This window comes from Antechinus flavipes, chromosome 1, assembly GCF_016432865.1.
Source record: "Antechinus flavipes isolate AdamAnt ecotype Samford, QLD, Australia chromosome 1, AdamAnt_v2, whole genome shotgun sequence".
Classification (NCBI taxonomy): Eukaryota; Metazoa; Chordata; class Mammalia; order Dasyuromorphia; family Dasyuridae; genus Antechinus; species Antechinus flavipes.
In genome coordinates this window covers 717,616,041-717,634,289 of record NC_067398.1, presented here as the reverse complement: position 1 = coordinate 717,634,289, position 18,249 = coordinate 717,616,041, and the positions used below count along the sequence as shown (strand labels likewise).

Below are 18,249 nucleotides of genomic sequence, written 5' to 3'. Positions count from 1 at the left end.
TGAGCTCACTGAAGCCCAGGTGGGTGAATCACAGCTAGCAAGCATGGTAGGAGACCCAGGGAGAAGGCACCCTGGTGTCTCAGGTGGCGGCATCTGGGGAAGGAGAAGTTAGAGGGGCATTAGTAGCCGAAAGGAGAATGTTGCTTTAGTTTTCAGGTTGCGAATTTATTGTTTTTAATTTTTATTAGATTTTTACTGGTATTTTCCTTAACATCTCTGTCCCAAGCCTCTGATTTAGGATTAGGAAACCCCTTTAACTCCAAAGACTTTCTAAAACATGACGTCCCTCTAAGATCGTTTCAAGATCTATGTCTGAAACACCCGTTTTCCTCATTTTGGCCATGGGACCCAGGGGGCTCTAGAGGGGAAACCGAGGCAGGTGACCTTGCACTGCCCTCCCTGCCTCCAATCCAATTCACTTGCGTATCATGGCATCACCTCCCTGATATCAGGGTCCCCTTCCAGAAGGAAGGACACTTCTCCTTATCACACTCTGGCAACCATTACCGTCTCATTTGGAGGCAGCTGGGTGATTAAAAAGCCATATACTTGGGGTTGGGGAAATCTGTGTTCAAACCAACCTGTCTGCCTCAGTTTCCTTATCTGTAAAATGGGGATAATAGCAGCACCTGCCTCCTTCCTAGGGCTGTTTTAAGAACCCGAGGAGATAGAAGTAAAGCGCTATATTCATGTTCGCTAATGCTATAATAATAATAAGAAGAAACAGTATATAATTTATTAATAATTATTTTCATGCTACAGCCCATCGGAGTAGGGATTTGAACCAGTTCCACAGCCCGGCTGCCTCTCCATCTCCACCGCGCGTAAGGCAGGAGACTTCAATTCCCAGCAAGCCACGGGGCACGTCCGGAACGCATCCCGCCCTCTTACGTTAGGGGCTGTTGGTGGTCTCGGCCACGCGCTTTCCGGAGTCCCCGCTAAGCGCGAGCCCCGCCCTCGCGGCAATGTGACGAGCGCGCACACCGGAAGTGTCGTCACCAGCGCTCGCTCTCCCGCCCTCCCTCAGCTCCACTTAGAGGCCGCACTCGAGCCCGGCGGCCCAGAGAAATGGAGAGCCCTTGCGCAGGAAGCGCCTCGCCGGCCTCTGCGGCCCGGGCGTTGGGCACGCTACGGAGGCAAGGTACGGCCCTGGTCAGCCCCAGGACGCGCAACAAACGGGTGACGAAGGCGAAGGCCAAGAAACGAGTCCTCGACGAGGAAGAGTATATCGAGGTAGGGAGACCCAGCTCGGCCTGCGATTGAGGCGGAGACTCGGATGTTCCCCCTCCCCATTCAGAGACCCGGATGTCCCTCCCTCCCTCGGGCCAGAGCCGGATGTTTTTCTCCTTACTCTTCTCTAAGACCCGGACGTTATCCTTTGTTTTTCCTGAGGCGGGACCCTAATGTTCCTCCCTCCCTTTTTGCTTCCTTTCCTAGGGTTGGAGCCCGGGACGTTTTCCCCACCCCTTCCTGAGGTGAAGGAGACCCGGATGTCCCTCCTCCCAGTCCCTGGGGCGGGGATCCGGATGTGACGCAGATGTTTACCTTTTGGTCCCCGTTCCTCCCCTGTCCCAACAGAGACCCGGATATCCCCTTCCCCCACCTTGCTGGGTTTCCATTCTGGTGACAGCCTCTGCTTTCCCTCCCGTAGCGCCGTTTTACAGGGCGGCAAACTGAGGACCAGAGAGAGAAAGGAGCCGGCCTTCAGTCCCCTGAGGAAATCTCATGGGCTGAATTTGAACCCTTGCCTTTCTGACAGTTAAAAAAGGTTCCTTCCGCATCGACCTCCCGCTAGTTAATTTGTTAGTAGCCCCATCTCGGATGGGGGGGAGGGAAGACGTGCAGGGCGAGGTAGTAGGAGGACCCAGAGCATTTTATTTTATTTATTTATTTTAAATTAAACTAAATTTAATTTTATCATAAATTTTTATTGACAGAACCCGTGCCGGGGTAATTTTTTACAGCATTATCCCTTGCATTCATTTCTGTTCCGATTTTTCCCCTCCCTCCATCCACCCCCCCCCCCCCCCCATGGCAAGCAGTCCTTTACATGTTAAATAGGTTACAGTATATCCTAGATACAATATACATGTGCAGAACCCAACAGTTTTCTTGTTGCACAGGGAGAAATGGATTCAGAAGGTAGAAATAACCCGGGGAAAAAAACAAAAATGCAAGCAGTTTACAGTCATTTCCCAGTGTTCTTTCTGTGGGTGTAGCTGCTCTAGAGCATTTTAATCACCCAGTAAGCACCCAATCAATGCCTGCCCCTTGCGCCCCAGGGAGGACCCTTTTTTCTCCTTTTCCATTAGAAGCACCTGCTTCGCTAGGTCAGACGTTTTGTGGCGGCCCTGGCCTTGCCGGGGCTTAGGGGCAGCTCCCTCGCCCCTTTGTGGGCTTCCTTCCTCAGACCTGGGCTCTGCCCCCCTTCCCCTCCCTCCCGCACCTCCCCCGGCTCGGCTGTTGCGGGGATTCGGGCCTCTGGGCCTCATGGAACGTGACACACGCTGGGGACATCTTCCCTAGCTTTTGAGCCCGTGTTGGGTGCACAGGGACCGTCCCCGGGTGTCTCGGGGGAGCTTTTACGTAGCAAGCCGTGGGACAGGGCTCCTTTTGGAAGGTAAACGGGAGCTGGTGGTGGAACCCTCTGGATAGCGCGAGCTCATCGTAAAGGTTACACATTGTTTTCCTCCCCGAGCCGGTGAAGGAGGCAGAGCAAGCCTTTCTTCCCCGTTTTCAGAAGTTTTTTTAGAATTTCACTGATCTTTGCTTTGTGGTTCCCTCTCCCCCCAGGGCCTCCAGACAGTGATTCAGCGGGACTTCTTTCCTGATGTGGAGAAGCTGCAAGCCCAGAAGGAATACTTGGAGGCCGAGGAGAGCGGGGACCTGGAGCGCATGCGGCAGATAGCCATCAAGTTTGGCTCCTCCCTGGGCAAATTGTCGCGGGACACTCCTCTGCCGTGTAAGACGGGGCCCCCTTCTGGCCTAACCTGACGGCGTGGGGTTTTCCTGCGGCTCATTACAGGGTCGCGTGGGAAGGGGGTGCAGGGGTCGGCTCTACTGGGGGCCTCTCGGGAGCAGGGCTGTCTTTGAATCTGACAAATCAGGGCAAAGTTGGTCAAGAGCCCTTTTTTCCATGTCTTTTCTCTCTTATTTCTCAGATGTGACCCCAGCCACGTTTGAAACTCCTGAAGTTCACCCAGGCACTGCCTCCTTGGCAACTAAGCCCAGGCTTCGTGCTAAAGGTCCTGAGGAAGGTCAGTGGCCGGTGTCTGCCCGGGGCCCGGTGAGGGAGCTCAGCTTTTGGGGGGCTGCTCGTCCCTTCCCCCCCTTCCCCCTGCCCGGGAGATGCAGGAGCCTGAGTGAGGTTGTCCCTCGTTGTGCTGACCCCCTCCGTGTGTTCTCAAGCTCAGGCTCAAACTCCATTGCTTCTGCCAGGTCTTTGATGTGCAGCAAACCAGGGGAACTGGAGCAATGATTCTCTTTGAGGGGCTTTGCCTCCTAGGCCAGCCTGGACTCTCACTGCTGGCTGCTGAGCGGAGAAGTGCCGAGCCCTGAGCGGCAGCTGTAGGGAAAGCCTCTGGGTTGGGGGGTCTCTGCCCACCTGGCTGAGGGCCAAGGCCAGTCTGCCCTCAGAGACAGCAGGTGCCCTTGGGAAGTCCCTGGGGTTCCCCCCACCCCCGTGACCTGGCAGGAGCACAGCTTCTCAGCCTTTGTGCACGGGGTGGGGGGGGTGGGGGAGGGAGATCAGCCGTCCAGAGGGTTTGAGTCCTTGTTCAGGGTCTCGTGGCTGATTTCCCCAGGCTGGCAGAGGGCTCGCTGCCGGTCGCCCCTCAGAGGACTCTGCGTTCTTGTCCTTGTCAGGGTCGGGAGAAACAGAGGAAGAGGAGGACAAAGAGCCCCTCCCTAGTCTCGACGCTTTCCTGACCAGGTACACCAGTGAGGACAATGCCTCGTTCCAGGAGATCATGGAAGTGGCCAAGGAGAAGGAGCGGGCCCGGCACGCCTGGCTCTACGAGGCAGAGGATGAGTTTGAAAAGGTGAGACCTGGGGCCTGGGGTAGGGGGGAGGAGAGGGAGGAGGCAGAGCTTGGGGACGTGGGGGGGGAGGGGAAGGGAAAGGGAGACTCGGGGTTGGTTCACTCTGGGGCTTGGGCCCTGCACTTTCTAGACAGAGGAGCCTGGCATTGCCCGTGGCCCGGCTTCCCTGACTCTTGGGAGGCAGCAGGTTGCTGAGGGAGTTCCCCCAAACTTCCTGAGCCTCTGTAAGAGTGCCTGCCCCTCAGCAGAAGTCACTGAGAGCAGCTGGTAGCCAGGGCACCTTCCTCGAGGCTCGTGGGATTTCAGCTCATGTGGGCCACCCAGCCCGCCGTGATCTGTGGATGGGCTCTGGGGCCCTTCTGAGGGGAGGCTGCTGCAGGGCAGGGGCTATTTGCCTTCTGTGTCGGGTCTTCCAGGAGCAGTGCATGCCTCGAAGAGCCAAGGAGCTTAGGAAGCTTGATTTGAATGGAATCAAATTGTTGCCCCCATTTTCCAGAAGCAGGCTCAAACTTGTGTAGCTCCTCGGTTCGGACTGGGCTGCAGAGTCTAGTTCAGCTGCCGCTGCTGCCCTTGGCCGTCCTTGCCATGCCTCGTTGGCCCTCTCAGACCCTTCCTCTCTCAGGCATTGCCAGCACTGCCCCTCTCAGCAGGAGCTTTAAGCCCCTTCCCTCCCATCGTGGGGGGTGGGAGGGTCCTGAGTGATGTGGCGGCCTTGGCAGTGCCAAAGCCCTGAGATTGGGGAAAGAGGACCTAGCTTCCAGTCCTCACTTGGTGCTCACTACTTGCTCACTACTTGTGTGAACTTGGGCAAATCCTTGTAGTTTCTGGGCACATTTTTCCCTGTAACAAAAGGGAGTTGAAATAGGTGACCCCTGAAGCCCTTTCCAGCTTTGTTCCTGTGACTTGTGGCTCTCCCAGGCTCTCTCTTGGGCACTCGCTGCTCCCTTGAGAGACTGATGCGGGCCCTGGAAGGGGAGATGGGATTGTGGTTCGTGTTTCCTGCATTATGTGGGGCAGGGGAGGCAGGGCCGCTGGCCGAACCCCGGCTTCCGGAGGCTGCCCTCACTTGGCTCTTGCTTTCAGAGGCAGCAGGATAACCTGGCCCTCCCGTCCACCGAGCAACAGGCCCTGCAGAGCAGCCAGGCCGGGGTGGAGACCTGGAAGTACAAGGCTAAGAATTCTCTGATGTACTACCCGGAGGGTGAGACTGGGGCCCGGGACGGGGGGAAGGCATGGGGGGGTGCCGAGTGCCCTGGCTGCGCTCGGAGCATCTTCTTGTCAGTTTACTCGGGGAGGGGGCTTGTGTTGTTTTGCTCTTTGGAAGATGCCGCACGGCATCCTGGAGATCGCTCTGGACTTGGAGCCGAGACCTAAAATCCTGGCTCCAGGCGGCTGTTTGTCCCCGGGTAAGTTGGCGAGCCTTGCTGTGCTTCAGCTGTCTCGGCGGGAGAGGACCCGCTCGTTCCTGCTGCGGCACCAGCCGAGGCCTTCGTCGGAAACCCGGGTTGTTGGAGCCCCGGAGGAAGGAAAAGCTTTTTGGACACCCCAATGGGGGAGGGGGAGCGGCCTCCCTTTGGGTCATTCGAGGAGCTTGTGGAGAAGCAGCAAGTGCCGGGGACCCCCCCGGCTGCGTGTCTGTCGTTGCAGATCCTCCTGGACTGAGGCGCGGAAAAGGGGCGCCTCGCCCAGCCCCACGACCGCCTCCGTTCTGATCCGATCCTTGTGTTTTCTCAGGCGTCCCCGACGGGGAGGACGTGTTTAAGAAGCCCCGGCAAGTGCTGCACAGAAACACGCGCTTCCTCAAGGATCCTTTCAGCCAAGCCCTGAGCAAGTCCCAGCTCCAGCAGGCGGCTGCCCTCAATGCCCAGGTACATGGATGCCGCGCGTGGCCTCAGACCGAAGGGGCGCTTTCCCTGTGGCTCCCGGTGCCCGCGGGGCCCGCCTTGGCGGAGGACACACGAGCCGCGAGCTCTCCTCTGGTCTGGGTGCTCGACCCCAGGGCCTGAAAGTCTCTTGAGGCCAGGGGAGGGCCAAGGGAAGCCCCTGAATGCGCTGAGAGGAGTCAGGACAGAGGGGAGCCGGCGGTGGGGTGCTGTGTCAGAATGGGCAAGGCCGGCTGGGGGGCCCTCGGCGTGGTCAGGGAGCGGGCCGGCCAGGAAGGGGAGCCTGGGCGTGTGCTAGGGCAGGGCAGGATGGGGGAGGAGAGGACGGAGGCGGGGCTTGCAGTGCTGCCTGCCCCGGGACTCCTGATCTCCCTTTTCTCTGGCCTTGTCAGACTGAGACGCCTCAGTGACTCCACAGCAGTGAGCGGGAGGGCTGGGCATTCAGCCTTCCGAGGGGTGGGCGGGCAGCAGCCTGCTCTTCTCCCTTCCGGACTTGGCTCCTGCCACGGACCAGAGGCGGCTGCAGAGCCTGCGGGCCAGAGCCAGGAGCATCTGGGGCATGGGGCAGTGTTTGCTGCTCGGGAGTGCCGACCCTCTGGGGCTTGTGTTTTTCAGTACAAACAGGGTAAAGTGGGACCCGACGGCAAGGAGCTGATCCCCCAGGAGTCTCCCAAGGTCAATGGGTATGGATTTGTTGCCACTCCTTCTCCCGCCCCAGGTAAGATAAGTCCTTGGTTTGCATGTGGTCTGGAAGATGTTGTTGTTGCCCAGGGAGGCTGCCTCTGCTCCCCAGGGACGGGAGGCCTCTGGCCTGAAAACCCAGGCTGGTGGCAAGAACCCTGGGCTGGGAGTCAGGACTCTTGGGTCCTTGTCGTGGCTGCTCGTGAGTCAGGTGGCTTTTCTCTGTTTCCTCACCTCTGAGGCATGGGAATGGTAATCCTGGCACTGCCAGGGGCTCCTTGACGCAACAGGCAAGAGTTTGTGGCTCAAGTCCCAGCTCTGCCTCCCCAGGTGGCTCCTTTCCCCTCTCGGGCGCCGGGCTCCTCGTAAATAAAATAGGGACCATAATAGATAACGCTCCCTCCTGGTCCAAAGACTCCTGGTTAAGTGGCAGTGTCCTGGATACGGGCAGCTCCGAGCAGGTCCCGGGCTGAAATGCTCTCCCTGGGTCCTTGCCTGCTTCCCCTGCTCTCCGACCACGTCCGTCCCAGCTGAGGCACCCCTGCCCTCCTCCTGGGCTCTTGCTGCTGAGCAGCACAGCCTCCTTGTAGGGTCTGCTTGTGGATGGCATCCTCCCCACCCTTCTCCTGCGTGATTCCTCCTCCGTTTCCATTGTGTCCCAGAGAGGTTGTGCCTCCATGGGTCCCTCCCTCGCCCTTTGGGTGGTCTCGCCTTCGGTCCTCAGAGACTTTCATGGTCTGTGACTTAGCTGCCAATGCTGTTGGAAACAAATTGGGCATTAAAAATATGGGCCTTTGCTTGAGGGCGGATCTTCCCAAAGGCAGCTGTCTAGGTGAGGGCCTGATTCACTGCCCATCTGCCCGAGATCTAGGATGCCCGTGGATGCGCTCTCTGGTGTTTCATAATCTTGGCAGTGGGTATTCTTCTCATCCGTGTGTGTGTGTGTGTGTGTGTGTGTGTGTGTGTGTGTGTGTGTAGACAGTTAGACCAAACTCTGAGTGAGTATGGATCTCGTGTAGGAGGTTCTAGAGTTCTGGGGCTTCCTCTAATTAGTATGAGTTTTGTTTAGAAAGGAAAAAAAAAACCCAGAAAACCAAAATGCCAAAAAGCCTCCAGAAGACTTGGCCACTTGTGGGGGATTTTTCTTCCTTGTGCGTGACTTCTGGTTAGGATTTCTTCCACGTCAGTGGCAGCTGTCTCTAACGAGGACATCCCTGCTTGTTTACGATGTGGTGACCGTAAGGTCAGCCCAAGTTCTCTCTTGACTCTTGAATAGTGGTTTGCTTTCTTGCTTCATTTCCTCTCTAGCCCACCCAGACTGAGGGTAGTTCGGAGATAGCGGCTCCCCTGTTTCCAAGGGTACAGAAGGTTCCCGATGGACGCTTCTGCCGATCTCTTACCTCTGTTGTGGTCCTAGTTTCATTTTAAAATGAGCTCAGGGTGACTTTTCTTGGGGTCTTGGATTTTAGAACAACTAGTTTTTCCTGCCTGCTGCCTCTCACTGTTCTACAAACAGTCCTGTACGTGCCCTTGGCCACCATAGCTCTTCACTTGGTGAGGAAGTCAGCGATTAGTTTTGATTAAAGTGATTTTGAGGTACTTTGGGTCTCCTCACTGTGGTGATCAGTGTTCACTGGTTGGATTTCTCTATGGAATTGTTAGAATTGGTCGGTCTTTTCCTCTGTCCACTTCCCTTTTTTGTTGCTTTAATAGGTCGGATTAGAATGATCTTACCTGGATGGTGTGCGGTGTTCTCATTTTTACTTTCCCTCAGCTCAGTAATTGTGATGACCGCGTTAGCTCCCTGGATACTTTAAAATCAGCCAGAGTCAGGATAAGCAAAAGTCCTTGGTTTTTATTCTTTATTAAAGGGAGAGGAGAGCTTGTGGACACACAAATCTCCTCTTTCTTCCACCTCCCCGGACTCGCCTCCCTCGTCCTACTCCACCCTCTTATCCCTCCTCCTCCTCCTCTATAGGCCAACAGATCCAGCCCGCACAGAATGATGGGGCGGGCCATTTTCCAAGCAAATGTTAATAGAGTATTGTCCACTTGGTAATTAGCCTTAAATGCTCGGTTATCCAAGTGTGTGTGCTCAGAGATTCAGTCCTTTACAGGTAATCATTGCTCTGGAAAGGACTCCCATGTCACTTATGAGTTCTTCCTGTCATAGGATTGGTTCCCATTGTTTTTTTTTTTTTTTCAAGTAAACAAATTTATTAAATTCAACAGCAGGTAACCTTCAAATAAAATACATTTAAGGGAAAAAATAGTGTAGACACCAAAGACAAAATGTGTGTAACAAGGTAACAAACATATTAAAAAGGGGCCATTGAAGAGTACAACAATGCAGAAAACACAAAAGATAGCTTTTCAACAGTGAAGTAAAGGATACACTTATCAAAAAACCATTAAAAATACATAAAGGTGGAGGATTACGACATTAGTGATAAACTAATCAACCCAACAGATTAAGGCAAGTTGTTTGCAGGACTAATTTGTCCAAGCCCTGTTGCCTATTGCTTCCAATTTCCCTTTGAAACAAAACTGTGCCCGTTAGGGCAACAGGTTAAGAAGTGAGTGACCATATAGACCCCCAAGGAATTGGTGTGGGGGGGGCAAGGGTGGGTAAAATGGGAATGGCTTTGGGAAGGAATTTCTCAAAACTAGAAAAAAAAATCTTATTTATCAAGAATGAACTGCAGCAATTGCTAAGTAGTTTCCTTTGGTTCCCATTGTTTGTAACCTTCCCTCGTGCTTCTCAGCACCTTGTGAGTTCTGGGGAAGAAACCAGCCTGAAGCGCTTTTGTGAGCCCAGGTCTTTGATCTCTTCTCCCGCCATCCTTGCCCCCCTCGGATCTTTGTAGAGCTGCAGGGGATGTGGTGGCCCCTTGCCCATAAGGTTACTGTGCCCAAAGTCACTGGCAAGTTTCACCTTCCCCCTTTTGCCCAGGTGGACATAGTGTCATGGGTGACTTCCTGGGACACTGGGGTCCGTGCTTGCCAGCAATGGCTTCCCTTCCCTCCTCAGAGCTGATATTGGCCCAGCTGAGGAGTTTCTTATCTTTGCAAACCTTGTCCGTGAGCTCTGTTGTCCTTCTAAGGAAGCCCCTTTGGCCGCGACTTTCTTTGCTTGGTTTATATAGTGAGGCTGGTCAGGTTGGCGGGACAGGTCACTGGACATCTGGGGTTTGGTAGCAGCTACCGCAGCCATTCCTTTGGTCTTTGTTCGTCCTCCTGGCCGTGAGTCCTCCTGTCCTTGGCCTTGGAAAGCAGCCGTCATCTCTGGCCGGGCCTGCCCCGAAAGGCCACGGTTTGATCCCACCTGCTGGGGTGTGGACTTTGCAGCAGTGTCCGGAGATCCTGGGCTTCCCTCCACACGTGAGGGGCACGTCCTGTGGCTGACTGAAACAGTTGTGTTTATGGAGGGATGAAAAAAGCATTTATTAAATGCTTCATGTGTACCTAGTACTGTTCTAAGTCTGCTCTCAAGGGCTTTCCTTCTAATTATAGGGATAATGATAGTCTCTGATACTGATCACAAGTATTGATCGTGTAATTGAAATGGATTATAATAGTTCCTTCTGCCTATGAATTTGGGGGAGTTGTTGGTGTTTTTCCTTTTTTTTTTTTTTTTTTTTTAAATTTTCTGGAACTCCATTGAACTGTATTTCTTCTGCCGGCAGCCCTCAGGCTGTGAGTAAGGAAAACTCGGATAGGTTTGCACCCAGCTCTCTCTTCCTCATCCTGTCCTATCATCTCTTCTCGGTACATTCCCGAGCGCCTGGAGTCAGTCTCTGCTCACATTTCGGAGGGAGCCGGGAAGCTCGGATGAGCCTGCAGGTGCCTTAGGCCCTGACAGGCCGGGCTCCGACTACTGGTGCAGCCTTTTGGGCTCATGGGGTCAGTGCTCGGGCAGGAGCAAGAGACTGTGCCTCAAGGCCGGTCCCCCTTGGGGCCTGGGCTTCCTGGGCAGGTGGAGCCCTGGCTCGGGGTGGGGGGAGGGCAGAGGAGAGGTGAGGGCTAGGGTAGTAGTGCTTCCCAGCCCTTTCCTTAACTTTTGCATAATTTTGCCTCCCCCGGCTACTTTTCACTGACCCGCCTTTGGTCTCTTGTCTAGGTGTGAATGAATCTCCCATGATGACATGGGGGGAGGTTGAGAGTACCCCCTTGCGAATTGATGGGTCAGAAACGCCGTATGTGGACCGAACTCCGGGACCAGCCTTCAAGGTATATTTTGTGTGTGTGTGGGTACGCGTGTGGGCCCATGGGTGTGCTCTTCCCTAGAAGAAAAGTTCTGGCCAGCCTGACCTCCCTGCCCCAGACGCTGGGCAGTAGCAGAAAGGCACTGGAAGCCGGAGAACCTGGTCAGTGCATCTGCTGCTCCGGCACCGAGCCACCTCGGGCAGCACACCTCCCTCGCCCTCTGTGCTTCCAGGCCTCCAGAGCCCATGGCCACCGAACATGTGGGAGGCGTGGAGGCCTGGCCCGGCGTGGAGGCCCGGCCCGGTGCGGCCGTCTATGGAGGCTCCTTGCCCAGTGCCCAAGAGCCTCTGTCTGACCAGCTCTCTGAGACTCTCCCAGCTGCCTTTAGTTTTGGGGTCTTTGGGAGCCAGGCCTGGGCCCTGGATCGATGGGGCTTTGGACAAGGTTGTGGTCACTGTGTTGGACCCTCCTGCCTTTGCTCCCTGGGCTCCTGATGGGTTCAGAGGCACCTTCCCAGAAGGCGCAGTAGCTGTTCCTTAGTGCCAGAGGCCCCTTTTCAGAGGTAGAACATGCTGTGGGCCTGAATCTAGACCTGGAGGTGGTACCAGTCCAGAGCTAAGAGTTCTGATGCGTTGGGTGTCCAGACCTAGTGAGGACGCACAGGCCAATTGTGAGGGATGGGAAAGGGAGAAGTGGGCTCCTGGGAAGGAGCCGGACACAACGAGCCCTCCAGGAAAGTCTTTGTCTGCTGTGTTGTGAGGGGAAGTCACCCCGAGGTCCGGGAGAGTCTGTTGGGGAGGGATGGAGCCTTCCTGGCTGGATGGCTCTGAGTGCCCGGGGGCTGCTCCCCAGGTGTTGGCTGCGGAGCCTGGAAGGCTTAGGGCCATAGTGAGCCGCGGCGTGGCGTGGCCGAGGGGGCCCTGCCCCAGGGATGTCCTGCATTGTTGAAGTGAGTCTGAGATACAAGGTGTCGACAGTCTAAGTGCCAGTCACTGACTCTAGAAGGCCCTTAGTGCAGACGTGGGGCCCGGAGCCCCTTGGGCTGAAGGCCCTGAGAAGCGATCCAAGGCTTCCTTTTTGGTACAAGTTCTGTGAGTTTATTGCTTTCATAAAGATGATGGGAGATCCTTGAGGTGGTAAGTGAGCGATAGGTGACAGCAGAGGGGCTGGATGGTACAGGGGTTAGAGCACTAGACCTTGAGTCAAGTTCAAGTCCAAGATCGGTCCTCTCCCTGCCTCCCCGGGGATCAGGAGGATGCCCTGAGGTGATGCCCTGAGGTAATGCTCGTAAAGTGCCAGGTAGATCCTGGTAGGAAGGAAGTGTCTTGGTGGGATCCAGCACCCCCTGCACTGGTTCTGCAGGTGAATTGGAAGATCCTCAGAGTGTGTGTCAGGCCCTGCTCCCCGCACCCCAAAGACTTGCGGGGGGGGGGCATTTACCATGTTGGTGAGATGTTTGACCGAATGACCCTTAGGCACAGACCGTGATGCCCGGGCTGCTGATTGTGTCCATCTCCTCTGCCTCCAGCCTGGGGTGATCCAGGGCCTGAATGTGCTGTGGCTGTTGGCAAAATGATGCTGGGAGGGGGCCGAGTCCGCAGATGTGCTTCCTGGTGACCTTTCCCAGACCCTGACCTGAGCTACTGTCTCCTCAGATCCTGGAGCCCGGACGCAGAGAGAGGTTAGGGCTCAAGATGGCCACGGAGGCTGCTGCCAAGAACCGAGCCAAGAAACAAGAGGCCCTGAGGAGAGTCACAGAGAACCTGGCCAGGTGAGGCTCCCTCCCTCCCCGCTCGGGGCAGAGTCAGGCCGGGTGAGGGGGACCACCAGCGAGAATGTGAATGGCTAAGCTTAGATCTGGGAGTGAGAGATCCCCTAGCCCAACTGTCCCATTTTACAAATGGGGAAACTGAGGTACAGGTACCTCAAAGGACTTGCCCCAGGTTGCAGGTAACAAGTGGTGGAGGCAGGATTCAAATCCAGGTTTTAGTCCAACTTTCTTTTAAATTTGGGGATACTACATTAATTTCTGAATCTTTCCTTCTTGTCTCATCTATTGGTGAGCTGTTTGTTACCACTGAGAGGGGAAAAGAAAAAACAATAACTTACAGAGGAGGTCAGCCCGTGCTGCAGCCTCGAATGGCATGGGTGCCTCGTGTGCCCTGGGAGCCCCATGGCAGAGCCTGTGTTCCTGGGGCTCTTTGGTTCTGACCAGGAGGAAGCTTTGGGCCCCCAGAGCCTCTGCCCCTGCCCCAGGGCTCCCCAGCCTTCTCTGGTTAGGAAGTTGGGGTCTCTCATTACTGCCCATCACATGGCAGGACATACACCCCCCCCTCGGGTCTTGGGCGCTGCCGCGCTTTACCTCCCCCACGCTTGTGCTGGTGCTGCCTCCTTCATTTCCAGAAGGGGTCGTGTCCCTGCGTTTGCAGAGCTGCCGTGGGGGGAGGAGGGACGTCGGGGAGGGGGCTTATCTCTAAGCCAGGCCCTGCCAGCCATGTCCTAAGTGTCTGCCCTCGTCTCCTTCCCTCTGCTGCAGCCTCACCCCCAAAGGCCTGAGCCCAGCCATGTCCCCGGCCCTGCAGCGCCTCGTGAACAGGACCGCCAGCAAATACACCGACAAGGCCCTGCGGGCCAGCTACACGCCCTCCCCCGTCCACCCTGGCTACAAGACGCCTGCCGGCGGCCCGCAGACTCCCACGGGCACTCCCGCCCCCAGCACTACCACAAGGACTCCTCTCACCCAGGACCCCGCCTCCATCACCGACAACCTGCTGCAGCTCCCCAAGAGACGGAAAGCCTCGGATTTCTTCTGAGAAGCGGGCCCTGGGGGCCCCGGGCCGCCTGCCCTGGCTGTGGGAGCCTTGGGCAGCTCGGTCTCTGCCAGACTTGACTCCTCACCTTGGCAGCAGGACGCTTCGTCAGGTGGGATGGAAAGGCCCCCTGTGGAGGGGCCACATGTGGACCCAGCTACGAGTCGGGCACTTGGTCGTAGTCTTTTATATGCAAGCTAAAATCGCGGCTGTCATTAAAAGGAAAAACTGAACCAGCGCTTCCCTGTCTGGCTGCATGGCCCCTCCCCTCCTCCGGGTCAGCCTCATGATCCGGGCAGGCCCGGAGGGCCTGGATCTGGCTTAGGGTCCTTCCTCCTGACCCTCGGCTCCTCTCTTAGTCTCCCTTCCCTTTTCCATAAATCCTTAGCCCGTGTCCCTGAGAAGGGCCTGTGGGGAGGAGGAAAGGCTGGGATTGGGAACTGTGGAACGGTCGTTTGGGTGGTGATGGCTGAGGTCCCAGAGCCTGGGCCTCTTCTCGGGGATTTAGCAGAAGGCCCCGTGGAAGGGAGATCCCAGCCCAAAGTAGCCTCACCTTCACAACATTGTTCCCGTTCGGTATCGGCGCAGTTACACGTAGGAGCCCCCGCACAGGCTGCGCTGATCCTATCTTGTCCTGTTGAGATCTTTTCTGACGTTGCCTTGGTCACTGAGTGCCTTAGTCGGGCTCACTCTGGGCCCGCAACAGGTTTGATAGCCTCGCGCCCAAGCAGTGGTTCTCATTCTTTTGTCACTCTGGCTTCAGGAGTCAGAGCCGGGACTGCAAACCCTGTTTTCTTCAGTCATTAAGACTGCCCCCCAGATAGAGGGAGGAGACTCATTCTCCTTGGCCCCAGAGGGCAGGATCAGGGGCTGTGGATGGAGGCTTCCTGCAGGGAGTTCTGTCAGTGGGGAGAGGTGCCCGGCGGAGCTGGTGAGCTGAGGGGGTTCTTGGGAGGCCTGGGTTGGACTGCATGGTCCCTTAGCTGCTGCCAGAGCGGCCCCTTCTGGCCCAGAAAGCCTCTGAGCTGTCCTGGTTTGTTTTCACACGCCCGTAGCACAAGTTATGCTTTACAGTGTTTTTCTACAAGTCGGTCCTCTCTCCTCGCAGCATCTCTGTGACTGCGCGTGATTGTTCTCCCCAATGTACAGAGAAGTAGCAGATTGAAAATTGACTGGGCTGGCTCAAGGTCATGTGACTGATAAAGGTCACGGACAGGACTTGAACTGGGTCTCTTTCCACCAGTCTTGACCTATTTTGTCCTGTTTTCCAATATTTTGGGCAAACTTATATAGGCTTTGCATTCTCCATGGCCTTGGAGCTGGAACCAAGGCTTCCCACTCGGTCCATTTGTGCAACGACCAGTTTGGGCGAGGTGCACTTTCAGGATATAAACCAGTCCTCGAAGGGGTCAGCTGCTGTCCAGTTCAGTGTTCTTCCCAAGTGCTCCCTGTCCATTTTCTCCTGGCTGGTTACCATAGCATCGTGACATACCCCTGCCTCCATGGAGACCAAAGGCAGGGGCTTTTTTTCCTAGTTCAGATCAATATAGTCATCTTAGAATCTCTAAGTTGGAAAGGACCTGAGAGGAGACTTAGTCCATTCTTCCCTGAGCTGAAATCCCCTCTAGCATCCCAGACTTGAAACGATTGGTCCCTCAGTCCTTGCTTGAAGACCTCCAGTAAAGATGTAGCCACTGCTTCTGGAGGCAGGCAGCCCCCGTTGCTTTGTGGGTATTGTTAGGCTATTCCTTGCCTCAAGCCTAAATATGTCTCTTTGTGTTCCCCCTCCCCTTCCCCCGTTGCTCATAGTTTACCCTTTGGAGGCAGGCAGAACAAGGCCAGAATCGCCTGCTGATAACCTCCTAAATGCTTGAAGACAGACATTCTGTGGCCTCAGTTTTATATTCCACTGTCTAAAACCTCCAAACCGTAAGTGACCAATGGCCCCTCCCCGACCTGACAGCACACCAGCTGTTGGACAACCAGCTGCTGTTTGGAGACTTCTGGGAAAGGGGGAACCCCCTACCTCATTTAGATGAGCAATTACTGTCATCCTCATTTTGAAGAGGGAAAGCTAAAGCCCAGAGGGAGCAGTGACTGCTTAAGTAAGTGCAGTGTTAACCCAGGCCTCCTGACCATGTAAACAGAGACCAGCCACCTTGCCTTTGTCCACACTTCAGCCGGTGACAACCAGTGTTAGTCCAAACTTCAGCCAGTGACCACCAGCGTTTGTCCACACTTCAGCCAGGGCCATCCTCAGGTGTCTTAGACCAGCAGAGTTAACTGCTGGAAGAAGAGTAAAGGAGGTGTTCCCAGTTTTGCTACAGCAGTAGCTGCCACAGAAGGTCTTTGGGGTTGAGGGCACTGGTTCCCCTGGTGCTGTGGGCTCTTGGGGGAGAGATTGGGGCCGGGGAAAGGGAATTATTAAGAATTCATTTCTTTACTGGGCATATCTAATCGTCAGTCAATGACTATTTATGGGGATGATGAATAAAGCAGTAAAGGGGATAGAAAGACATACACAGATATCATTGAGGAAGAGTACACTTAGAATCTGGGTCTGAATTTGAATTCTGACTGCTATTTATTCTCTGGGTGACCTGGGGAAAATCTCCCCACTTCAGGTTTTTATTTTACCCTTTTGTATGAAGAGTTTGACCAGTATGGTTTCTAAAGTCCTCCTCCTTCCTAAATTTGTGATTTCATTTGCTATTAAGTGAGAGGAATAGAAAGGAAGTAGATAATATATTTAGAGAAGGGTGGGAAGCTGTCCAGTTCTGTGGTCAGGAAAGACTGGAGGAGGGGGCTACTGAGCTAGATTTGGAAGTACAGATGAGATTTGGTTTAGACAAGGGAAAGATATTCCCTGTGGGACACGGTATTAAGTCACCAACAGGGATCCATGAAGGGCTTAGAGACAGGGAGGTCCCTGCTCTGCGTGGTGCACAAGGAAGGTTCTCATCACTGTATAGGATGTAGGAGGCCCTTGCTCTGCATGGTGCACAAGGAAGATTTTCATCATTGTGCAGGATGTAGGAGGTCCCTGCTCTGCATGGTGCATAAGGAAGGTTCTCATCACTCTGTACAAGATGTAGAAGGCCCCTGCTCTGCATAGTGTACAAGGAAGGTGCTCATCACTATATACAGGATGTAGAAGGCCCCTGCTCTGTGTGATGCACAAGAAAGGTTCTCATCACTGTATAGAATGTAGAAGGCCCTTGCTCTTCATGGTGCACAAGGAAGATTCTCAACACTACATACAGGATGTAGAAGGCCCCTGCTCTGTGTGATGCACAAGGAAGGTTCTCATCACTCTGTACAGGATATAGGAGGCCCCTGCTCTGCATGGTGCACAAGAAAGGTTCTCATCGCTGTATAGAATGTAGAAGGCCCCTGCTCAGCATGGTACACAAGGAAGATTCTTATCATTGTACAGGATGTTGGAGGCCCCTGCTCTGCATAGTGCATAAGGAAGGTTCTCATCACTGTACAGAATGTGGGAGGCCCCTGCTTTGCATGGTGCACAAGGAAGGTTCTCCTCACTATATGCAGGACGTAGAAGGCCCCTGCTCTTTGTGATGCACAAGGAAGGTTCTCATCACTCTGTACAGGATGTAGGAGGTCCCTGCTCTGCATGGTATACAAGGAAGGTTCTCATCACTCTGTACAGGATGTAGAAGGCCCCTGCTCTGCATGGTGCACAAGGAAGGTTCTCATCATTCTGTATAGGATGTAGAAGGCCCCTGCTCTGCATGGTGCACAAGGAAGGTTCTCATCACTCTGTACAGGATGTAGAAGGCCCCTGCTCTGCATGGTGCACAAGGAAGGTTCTCATCACTCTGTACAGGATGTAGGAAGCCCCTGCTCTGCATGGTACACTAGGAAGGTTCTCATCACTCTGTACAGGATGTAGGAGGCCCCTGCTCTGCATGGTGCACTAGGAAGGTTCTCATCACTCTGTACAGGATGTAGGAAGCCCCTGCTCTGCATGTTGCACAAGGAAGGTTCTCATCACTCTGTACAGGATGTAGGAGGCCCCTGCTCTGCATGGTGCACTAGGAAGGTTCTCATCACTGTACAGGATGTAGGAGGCCCCTGCTCTGCATGGTGCACAAGGAAGGTTCTCATCACTCTGTATAGGATGTAGAAGGCCCCTGCTCTGCATGGTGAACGAGGAAGGTTCTCATCACTGTGTACATGATGTAGGAGGCCCCTGCTCTGCATGGTGCACAAGGAAGATTCTCATTACTCTGTATAGGATTTAGGAAGCCCCTGCTCTGCATGGTGCACAAGAAAGGTTCTCATCGCTGTACAGAATGTAGAAGGCCCCTGTTCTGCATGGTGCACTAGGAAGGTTCTCATCACTGTGTATAGGATGTAGGAGGCCCCTGCTCTGTGTGGTGCATGAGGAAGGTTATCACTCTGTATAGGATGTAGATGGCCCCTGCTCTGTGTGATGCACGAGGAATGTTCTCATCACTCTCTACAGGATGTAGGAGGCCCCTCCTCTGCATGGTTCTCAAGGAAGGTTCTCACAATTCTGTATAGGATATAGGAGGCCCCTGCTGCATGGTGCACAAGAAAGGTTTTCATTGCTGTACAGAATGTAGAAGGCCCCTGCTCTGCATG

The 18,249-nt window shown here is 54.7% G+C and overlaps 1 protein-coding gene across 2 annotated transcripts; it reads left to right on the top strand.

Annotated features, from left to right (window-relative positions):
* Nucleotides 1–1,004: 1,004 nt before the first annotated feature.
* Nucleotides 1,005–13,853, top strand: ESS2 (ess-2 splicing factor homolog). Of its 2 annotated transcripts, none has more exons than XM_051973195.1 (10): nt 1,005–1,233; nt 2,794–2,962; nt 3,162–3,257; nt 3,865–4,040; nt 5,124–5,241; nt 5,775–5,908; nt 6,539–6,641; nt 10,725–10,834; nt 12,466–12,581; nt 13,347–13,853. In XM_051973195.1, the coding sequence occupies exons 1-10, from the start codon at nt 1,069–1,071 to the stop codon at nt 13,621–13,623; spliced, it is 1,464 nt and encodes a 487-aa protein (XP_051829155.1). In that variant the 5' UTR covers nt 1,005–1,068; the 3' UTR covers nt 13,624–13,853. The 2 variants fall into 2 exon arrangements, with proteins under 2 accessions (XP_051829155.1, XP_051829156.1); XM_051973196.1 differs by lacking the exon at nt 1,005–1,233 and adding an exon at nt 1,648–1,768.
* Nucleotides 13,854–18,249: the final 4,396 nt, after the last annotated feature.